Source organism: Azolla caroliniana, unplaced genomic scaffold (genome assembly GCF_043228905.1).
Source record: "Azolla caroliniana isolate FFs.n. ecotype wild unplaced genomic scaffold, voAzoCaro1.0.p SCAF_4, whole genome shotgun sequence".
In the NCBI taxonomy this organism is placed as follows: Eukaryota; Viridiplantae; Streptophyta; class Polypodiopsida; order Salviniales; family Salviniaceae; genus Azolla; species Azolla caroliniana.
This window is the reverse complement of record NW_028230439.1, coordinates 16804207-16815162: the sequence shown is the minus strand read 5'-3', so window position 1 is coordinate 16815162 and position 10956 is coordinate 16804207. Positions and strand designations below refer to the sequence as shown.

The 10956-nt window shown below is 35.9% G+C and overlaps 1 protein-coding gene across 1 annotated transcript; it reads right to left on the bottom strand.

Annotated features, from left to right (window-relative positions):
* Nucleotides 1-433: 433 nt before the first annotated feature.
* LOC147865157 (AP-5 complex subunit zeta-1) lies at nt 434-9224 on the bottom strand. Its single transcript, XM_087317906.1, has 16 exons — nt 9033-9224; nt 7360-7494; nt 5687-5778; nt 5480-5576; nt 5348-5391; nt 4612-4700; nt 3985-4076; nt 3630-3776; nt 3096-3243; nt 2553-2629; nt 2390-2461; nt 2260-2307; nt 2059-2186; nt 1812-1971; nt 1115-1319; nt 434-974 (listed from the first exon to the last, which is right to left on the bottom strand). The coding sequence occupies exons 1-16, from the start codon at nt 9150-9152 to the stop codon at nt 925-927; spliced, it is 1704 nt and encodes a 567-aa protein (XP_087174032.1). The 5' UTR covers nt 9153-9224; the 3' UTR covers nt 434-924.
* Between the last annotated feature and the right edge of the window lie 1732 nt (nt 9225-10956).

The window sequence follows — 10956 nt, the reverse complement described above, 5'->3', positions numbered from 1 at the left end:
AAATGGAATGGTAAAGTTTTGGAGTGAAGATCTTCAGTATTTCAGAATATAAACCCGTTAATGCCTTCATCTTGCCACACTATAGATTACATGGGAGATAATAGATCCCTCATAATAGATTACTTGGTATTGAGATAATAGATCCCTCACAATGAATGAGATTGATTTTGTGAAGAAATGATAATGAGATTCCTTTACACATTTGTTTTATATAGATCTATCTTAAATACTATCATCGATTCACAAAATATTCACAGCTCATGGTTTGGTCAACCTCAAAAGACTCATGCAACCTTGTTATAATAGGCTAGGCGTATCGAAGTACAGGAATAGTCATCAACCATACATAATATTGGTCTCAATTTCAAGGAACAAGTCAAATTTTTATTCAGACGATTATTCCACTAGGGCACCATATGTATTATGAACAATATTATTTTAATCATCACTCATAAATACATTTATAATCTAAAACGGCATCCTATGGATGTTACAATAAGAATTTATAAATGTTTTCTACAAATCAATTTCTTGGATCAGTTCTGTTAAGCTATGCATCTATTTAAATGATCACATTTTTAAAAAATTAAGCCAAATACTTCCAATTGAAGGCCATGCTGTCAACAAAATTCCTCATGTATATTCATAGTTAATCCCCAAAGGAATGGATATATGGTAACAACATTATAAATTTTATTCAAACAAATGCCCTAACGAAAGGTTGTTATGAATCCCACAACAATTCTCTGAATTGCTTTATTTCCTCGTATGAGTATGATCATCACCCACTGTCTGGGTACATATTATAATTTCCTCGAATTCTTTCAGTAACTAACAATCATAAGTAACAGATTATCAGCAACGACAAACCAACAACATATTTTGATCTGTTGAATTCCTTACGCATGCCTCAGATGATAACGTTCAGCTCTGACCCAACAGATCTGAAAGAGAGAAATCATGAAAGGGAGGACCTACGTGCCCACCCCCACAACAACATGCAGTGTCAGCATATCCATTCAAAACACAGAAACATTGCAACTATATTTGAAAAATATGATTATTTGAGGGCTAGTAAAAATGCTAGAATGCCTGGGGAATAAAACTAATATACCTTGAGTTCCTTGAAGCAAATGGAATGGTATGTGGGCAATCGCCTTTCGAGGAGCATTGATCCACCGAATATTTCCAGGGCGGTCTTCATATCCAGCAGATGACCCGAGGATAGAGGAGCAAATTGCAGGCTCATTCATGAGACCAAGGTAGTCACATGCCCGCCTCCACACAACTCTATCCAAGACCTGCTGAGACCTTGCAACCTGAAGAGACTCACATGCATTGGTTACAAGAGAAAGGATCAAGTAAAGCTATATTTACATCCATGGAATGCCTGAATGCATATGAAATAGAGAAAGGTCGATATCTCCCAATCAATAGAATTACCTTCCAATAGGGTGTACTTTGGCATTTGCAAACATAAGTGAAGCAAGTAATCTATAGTTATATGGCTTTGATGCAGATACTAATGAAGTAAGGATGCATTGATCTGTGGTATACTAAGGTGCATGTAAACATTAACAAAAACTTTCAAGGTTTTAAATAAAACCATAGGTATCGTTTTGATGCAATATTAATGAAGCTAGGACCATCTAGGCTTGTTGAACAGTACAAACCTAGTTGTCCAGGGAGTATCAAAACATGAACCTATCTAGGAAAGTTTGATACTTCCGTTCTTAGGTTGTGGGGAAGTACATTCATTAGAGGGTCATAGATATGGTCATAAAAGCTGCGCCGTCAGAAAGAACACCAACCTTGGTCAAACAAACATGTGCCCTTGGACGTAGTTCTCGATGGCAGGTCGCAAGCTTGGTGATCGCAGTCACAACAACACAAAGTAACCGAGATTGGGTAGCCCTCACAAGAATATCTGCGTCTGTTACTGTCCCAGAGGAATCCAATGTCCTTATTCCTCTAAAACACATTCACTAATAAAGTGAGAGATGGATCTCCTATCAATGTTTTCAAATTTATATGATTAACTACAGATGGGATTTTTACCTTGATGAAATGTTTTCAAACAAGAGAAGCTCTAGGCATTCAAAAAGCTCTCTTGCTACACCCTTATAAGATGGATCACAACCTCCATGCTCTCCTATTGCCCAACAAAGCTGTAGAGCCAGCTCAGCCTGCAACAGAAACTTTCAGAAGAGATTTTGTTTTTATCTATTTCCAGTGTAAAAGGAATAAAGAAATGTGTACCTTGGCATCACTTAAATAAGGTTGGCAAATTTTGTCAACAATTGGTTTCTGTCACACGAACTCGAAAAATTTGCATGTTGATCATCAATGAGGAGAAGATTGTCTCTTATAGATAGATATTTTAACATACCTTAAGTACACATATAAGTTCTGGGAACCTTTGGAATGCTGTAAGAATGAATCCCAGGCACTCCTTTTGAACCTATGTCAACAGGTATCAGTTCCTTTTAAAAGCTCTTGATCAAAATTGTGAATCAGATCAAGATTCTTTAGTAGAGTATACCTCAACACACCTCTAGGCAGAATTTCTCATCAGGAAACATTGCATCAAACCTTTGGAACAAAATTGGTAATAGCGCACACAGCAAGGCTGGAAAGGGTTAAAAGAAATTCAGATGGCAATCAATTATTTCAAATTTTTGTTTTCATTGATAATGATAATTTCAGCATTTTGATATGCAAGTGTTTGTTTTCTATGTTCTATGCCATCTCTTTTATGCAACCTCTTCAGAACTAGAATCTAGTTCTACAATAATTTGTGTATTCAACAGCTGTTGTGCAGTTTAAGCTCTGTTTCTAATCCTTAAGGTTCCTCAATAGAAAATAAATATTAGAGTACTTTGTGTTCATGTTAATTTCAGTTTTCTAATGTGCATTTGTTTCAGACTTAATTGTATGTAGGTAATTATTTATTTATCTATACATAAAACTATAATATTGTATTTCCAGGTGAACAGTTCACTGAAATATGGAATATGGCAGGAACTAGAATTTTTGTAGCATTGAACTATGGCAGGAATGAGTAGGTTAAATGACAATGTAAGTTCAAAACATACAGTCATTGACATCTCTGATTGCAACACCAAAGTATAATTTTAGTAGTGTGGGAACAAGCTTTGTGGCATGCTGAAGCCTTTCTGACTGTGCAGATCCCATAACAGCTTTTATAGCTTGAGCCATTTCTGGAGACTTCCAGTGTCTTTCCTATTTCAGATACACAACATATTACTTCTTCATTGAATAAACATGCCAAGATATATCAATATTTTCAATTCTAACAAAAGTATAGAGTGAGATTTTAGCACAAAGTACAAGTTATTCCTTTTCCTTCATTTTATGGTGTGTGATATTACAGTTCATAGCGTACTAGAAATCTTGAAAGATAAACTTCAGTCATGAAATGTATCATTTTCAGAAATTGTGCAACATTAATTTATTATATAGAGAACTTACTTCAGAAAAAATCTGAAAAAAAACTTAAGTGGCTGCAATTATATAGCAACTCAGTCCTTGCGTTTTTTACTTATTGGGTGCACAATTTCATTAAAAAAACACAGAATAATGTTATTTTCCTGGTGGAAGTAGCTTACTGCAAGGCCATCATTTTCGTCTTTTAAAAGGTCTGCAAATAACGCATTTGCTTCGTCCTTTGATGTTGATTCTTCATCATCAGAGTCCCCACCAGGATCTGGTGTACTTGATCCTGTGTAAGCTTCATCCATTAATGCAAGCAAGGCCTGCAAAATAGTGCAATGCCCTCATTAAGAATCTTTCATAATCCTAACCTTAGTTGAACATTTCTGAACTGCACCCACAAGTAGATTGTCATGATTCTGATGTGTCAAATTTTGGTCTCATGTACCTTAAAAGTCGTTCAATGGATATACATATGATTTTCTTTTCTTTATTTTGTATGAAGAAATGCATCATTTTTTTACGTAGTACCTCTGCAGCTGGACTTTTTTGAACTGCCGCAACATTCTCACTCAGTAAGGAGCCTGAACGGCGCTCAAGGTCCTCCAGGGCTAGTACCAAAGCTGCAGGCCAAAACTCAATTGCAAATCTTATTTTGAGTTAATGGCATTCATAGAACTTAAACTTGCATAATTTATGCAAGAACTCTGGACTTTTTTGAAATAACAGTAAATAGGAGAGTTTGGGCACTCTGGAGTCTGGACCATTTGGATAACTTAGAATCTAGTGGAATCTTCTCAACAGACTCAAAGGGGCAGTTTCTTGTGAATTTAATTGACAATCGAGAAACTTTTTCCCATATTAAAGCTCACTGATGGATTCCATGACCCTCTACTTCTAATGCTATCCAAAGGACTCATACTATAGAGATCATCATGGATCCAACTACTTAATATTATTAGACTCCAGGTCACTGGATGTGAGCCATCCACATACCATAGCACCAAGACCATATTGTGGGAACCCATGAAAGATAGTTTCCATACTTATACATGATTTTCCATACAGGAAATAAAGAGTACAAAGTACAACATGCAAAGAAGAGCCACCTTTTAGCAGAGAAGAGAGAAAAACACAACCAGGTGACAGTAAACTCACTAGGAAGATCAAGTAGTGCTGGAAATAATGGTAGAAATGATGTGGGCCCCATGAGTGCAGGAAACAGTTGCAAGAAATCTGCATCCAAACTGGTAGAATGAATAGAGTTAGGTCAAATGGACTATAAAATTCCATCTTGAGAGATCATAAACACAGTTTGAACAATCCAATTTGAAAAACAACATTTTTAATGCAATAATGAAAATAATTGTATACTAGTTAGAAAGTCATATACTACTCACTAATTATTGAGATAATAACCATCAATCATAATTTGGATCCCAACAGATTAAACATTCTGACTGTAGTCAAAGTATCATGAATCATATTATGTATAATGTATATTCTTTCTTCTGCTGTCATCCCTTCACAGCCAACCAAACCAAACACGAAACTACTGCAGCCAAGATATGTATGCTAAGATTTCAACATTGAATGGAATACATGTTACATATACATATATACCTTTCAACTGCACTTTAAGTGTTTTACTGAGAATATAAGAATGAAAAATGCAGCTTGTTGATCAAGTAGAAGAAGTTTTGATATTTCTCATCTTGTATAAAAGGAGCTCTTCAATAATAAGAAAGACCCACTCATGTCTCATCTTATTATCAGTAAATCATTTCCATGCAAAAATGTCCTCTAGGACACTGAGTGACTCGTAATATGCTTTCTGGAATGTCTTTTTGCATAGGAAAATTCATTCCATGCTCCTAAACATAATGTTACTTACATTTTCCCATTCCATGCAATCACCTTTAGCAACAAAGGAAAGTACTGCATGGACAAAAAAGTGAAATTAAGCAATAGAATTGTTTGTAGGGTTAATAAAATGGTCAGTCACAAAGTATATTAAATATGTTGCCTGTGGAAGCAATGCAGGATGTGACAGCAAAAGTTTCTTCTTGTTCCGATTCAAAAAATTGACTGTTGCACCAGCTACAACTGGATCCGCATACAGCCTGTATTTTGAGCAAAATTTCTAAGACACTCAACAATAAAAGCATACTAATAAATTCATCATAGACTAAATATAAAAGAGAAATATGCTTAATAATTTAACGGTATATACCGACTCAAGCAAGACTTGAAAAAAATGTTTAAACTTGGATCTGCATCATGCAAAACATATTCTCCGAAGTCAAGGAAAAATTGAAGTATGGCCTGTGATACAAACCAAAAACAGTTGCATTCAAATACATGGGATATCATTCAATATGCAGAATAATAATAATATAGGAACATCAGTCTTCCAATCAATTGATAGTTTCCCGCTAAGGATTAGTAAGCACTATTGTAATGAATTACTTAGTTTGCCAGAAATGGTGTGATACCCTAAACCCTAAACCCCCAATTTATTAATCATCAACAGTGTTCTCAGAAATACCATGCACACATGCTGAACCGTGATGATTGGGCAAAGAAAATCATTTCGTAGACCTAGAAGGCATTGTTTCTCATACCCACCATAATAATTAAATCCAACAGGCTGAAGGACAAAACATGTCCCCTCTTTGAACTACAGAAGCTAGGTTTCATGCAAGATCATAGTTCGCCCATTTTGTGTCTAGGTTTAATGGCTGAAATAAGCTTAAAACAACTAGCTTTGTTTCAAGGTTTTGCATTATATCTTATTATATTATCTTCAGTTAATTATTAATCAATGAAATACTGAAAGGGTGTCGGTCTTTGTGGCCAACAAGGTGTCAAATTCTTTGTTCAGGAGCGAGCTAGCTCTAAGATGTGAAATTAAGTCAAAATGAGTGAAAATCTTAAGCAGATTTGTTCATTTACATAGAACCTCTCTGGTGGTGAGCTTAAGTAAATCGCTGGTTCAATTGGTGTTTTATCACTCTTTGGAAAATGCATAGGGCAGTTTCAGATACTCTGCCTTCCAGCTGCCTCTGTTCCATCAAAAAGTAATATTGCTTTAAGAACATTTACTTTAAAAAGCTGACCTGATATCAACGTTATTAATCCCACATTCAAATCCCATGAAATTACCAAGAAAGAGATGTAAGCCCAAGACCCACATACCAATTGCGAGCCCAACAAGATGATATCAAAAAGTAACTTGTAGGTAGCTCCAAAGGTATCATATTTCCTAAGCTCTATATAGCAAAATGTGTCCAATCTTAGCAGAATATGACAAGCAAAATGCATCTTCCATTCTTGGAAAAATATAAGACTTCTAGACATACATTGCCATGAGCATTCAGAACTTCGTGAGTTTTTGGGATGGTTCAGTATTGAGTCATCGAAGAGGACTTTGGAGATCATAAATATGGTGGAGATCCAGAATAGGGTAATCTTTTTGCCCAGAAATTCTACAAAGAAAGCTGTCTAGAACGTGATCCATTGTGCAATTCATAGCTAGGCCTGGCTGCAGCAAAGTAGAAAATGGATATATTGGTTGCCCCAAATCAAGCTAGACCTCTCAATTGGATTAGTATCAATAATCATGGATTAAACCAGAGTTGGATGAAGAAACAAACCAAGCTTACTGCCATTTGCACTAGCAATATTAGACAATCACCTTTAAAGAATTTGTGATGTTTTAGAATCAAAACCTACAAATACGTGGGTAATCTGTTATTAAATCAATCTCTAGTTCCATAAAGTTTTGATGATGTTTACCATCCTTCGGTAACAATAAACATAATCAAACACATGATCATTAAGCTACTGATTTGGGGGCGTGATCTTGCACTTTTATAGCTCACAATGGCATATACTGAGACATACCAGCATCAGAAGTCCTGTACTTGAGCGATATTGGGTAACAGATGCAGTCGACCGCTGGAAAAGCTTATTGACAGAGTTATTAACAGTGCCAACAAGATCAATATGGCCCTCACACATCGTATGAAGTTTCGTGATCTGCAAAATACAGGTAGCACTTGTGAACTTATATTGCTGGTGGAAAACCTCAATGTAAAGTGAGAAACCACAAAACATCTATTACACAGAAATTAGAAACAACTAAAGAAGGGGCTTATGGTGTGAAATATCATGTGAGCTAGTGGGAACCTCATTTAAGGTGAAAACCTTCAAGGAAATGGCTAGAAACAATAGAGGAAGAGTGTGTATATATGCTCCCCAGTATGTTGTAAAATATCATGTCAAACAGTGAGATAGAATATAAAAGTTCTTTGAGTCGTTGACTATGGCATGTGTATGTTCATTGATATCATGTAAACATCACAAGCACAATTGTAACGATCGCTCAACTCTTTGTGCACATATATCGATATATATGCTCCTCAAAATCACGTGATATATAGCAAGAAATCATGTACTCTGTAAATATCTCTCATATCTTTGACTAGTGCATATACACCTGTGCTCCGTACCATGTAAAGACTCCTTCAGACTCTGAAATTTCGAATATGGCACACATAAATGTTCCTCAATACATGTGAAATATAGCAAACGTATGTGGATTACTTAAGTCTTTGAGAAGGGAATATATGTGTGTGTATGTGTTCCCTGATATTATGTAAAATACAGCAAGTAAGCATGTAATGATTTTTTGACATTATGAATATGGCCTTATTCAACAATCAATAATCTTTGCTATATTCCACGTGATGTCAAGGGGCTTACATAAATACATACATACATATATATATTTATAATATGAGAAGGGAATATATGTGTGTAGATGTGTTCCCTGATATTATGTAAAATACAGCAAAGAAGCATGCAATGATTGTTTGACATTATGAATATGGCCTTATTCAACGATCAATAATCTTTGCTATATTCCACATGATGTCAACGGGCTTATATAAATACATACATACATATATACATGCATAAATATATATATAACTATATATATAACATTCTCCTTGATATAATGTGAAATATAGCAAGCATATGACATAGGTGGGAATATATGTGTTGACCAAATGAAATTACATGCATCTGTGAATTTAAGAAAATCCTAAAACCTTCCATAAGGGTGAAATAAATTGAGAAAGAAAGGAAAATAACAAAAGATCTATGTATGAATAAATGAAAAAGCACCAGAACACCTCTGAGTTTTTCTATACATCCCCAAATGCTCTTAAGCTTTCACTACTTTCCCAGATGCGCTAGGTCAATCCCAGAGAGACCAATTATATGAGCTATTTGAGCAAATATATGTTCAATTCATCCTCCTTTCAATTACAATATCAATTCATTCTCTTTTTCACAATTATATGATCAATTCACACATCAGGATCATTTATACGTCAATTCATCCTCTTTTTCTCAACTATATGGCCAATCCAACCCCCCAACTCCTTATTACTCTCTTTCGGGAGTTTAACAAGGACCTTATTGGAAACAAGAAAAACTAGGAGCATTTGAAGAAATAAGGAAAAACCCACGGGTGTATACGAGTTTTTCTTTACGTAGAAAAAACTTACCGCATCTAAGACAGCGTTTTCCTGAGCAGTATTTGATGAAGCAGAGCCATCTCGAGAAGACTGTGCGAGAACGCGAAGAAAGAAAGAGAAATCGTGCTCATCCGTCTTTTTCGCATCCATGATTCAAAACCTGAAGGAGAACAGAGGTCAAGGTTCCATGGCTCGCTCGCTCTAACTCTGCAAAAGCGCTTGTTGAGGAAACGTTAGGGGGTATTCCGGTAATTTAAAATAGCATGAGGTGGGGGAGGGGGGCATTCCGGTAATTATTAGTTCCAGCATATTTAAATGACCCCATAAAGGTGTCATGAGAGTTTGTTAAAAGAGCTCATGGTGCAAACTTAAAGTATGGGCCTTTCGGTAAAATACGATCATAGTTAACTTCGGTGTAATAAGTTGCAATAATATGTTACTAAATGTTGGGTTAGGGGGGTGGGGGAGGAATTGTTTTAGTGTTTTCCCGTTAAACCCATATCTTTTGTCTGCATTACACCATGAACAAGGAGATAAATTTAGCGAACTAAAGTTGCAAAATAAATATCCCCTATGGCATCATGTTGTCACGATTATGATTGTTTGTGAAGGCTATTTATTGACAAGTTGTTGACTTTCAGCATATTGTTTGTTTTGGCAAGGGAAGGAAAAAGTTTGACTTTGATTTAATGGCATGGAAGCATGTTTGTACTCCAAAAAGACTTGGCAAGACAAGAATTTTAAATATATTTGAATATAAGGGTGGCAAGGAGATCTCATTCCTCTGAGGTATGTTTGAGGGATACCAATCGTGGATAGAGTTGGTATCTTATATTTATTGTGAATGCTAGGATGAAATTTGGCAAAACAAAGACAATAGTCATGTGCTAGAATGTAGTGAATAGTGAACAACATGAAACATGTTATGGATCAATGATAGCCAAACATCATTGGCTTCTTGACCTAGGATATTGGATTACATACTATGGCATCCTCAATTAAGAGATAAAGAGATAGATTATATTATCGTCTTCGGAGGTCAAATATGACCTATGAGACCAAAAATATTACATTTCACGTGATATGTGTGAAAGTGAGTAGTAACTCTCGATGTTCAAGAACTTTACCAATGAATGTTGCAATCGAGAGTGCACATTCTAGTTGTGAGAGGAATTCATGCAAAGATTGGGCTCGGTCGAAGAGAAGTGGAAAGCATGGTTGAATATGATCAAAGGCAGAGCATTGTATCAAAGTGTGATACTCAGACTCGCGAACTTGTTTAGTGCAAAGTGTGCATAGCCAACCACTCTCATCACTTGTGCCCCATCGCCCTGTTTCACATCGCAATGCATGTGAGCTAAGTCGCATGGAAGCAATGGTTCGAATGGCAGATAATGGTATGGGCTCTAACATCGAGGATGGCAACTTTGAGAGAGAGAGAGAGAGAGAGAGATGGCAACTTTACAATCGAGGACATTAGATTGGGAGGGTAAACACTCATTTTTAATTCAATTTCATCTAATGGCAAGGGATGGAATTATTTCAATGCAAGATGCTACGGTGGTTAGCCAAGAAGGATAATGGCTTTATGAACAACTAGAACTGGGTATGAGATTCCTAAATGTTATAAACTTGTTTGGATTCCTAAGTCCAATCACTCGTTTTCTTGATTCTTCATCTGAGATTGATTAGCATTTGAAGGACAATGGGGAATTTCAAAGTCCATGATGTGGTGGCAATCTGCAGTGTTGGAAATGGGTTGGCATTCTCGTCTCCCTTTTAGAGTTCAAGTTTTCATTTGGAGAGTTATTTGGAGGATTTACCTATTGGAGATGCCCTTAGGGAGAGGAATATTGCTTTTGGATTGTGTTTGTTTTGCATAATGCCACTAGAACATTGTACATATAGTTATATCACATTTCTAGTGTCTAGATTTGTTTGGACATTCATATCT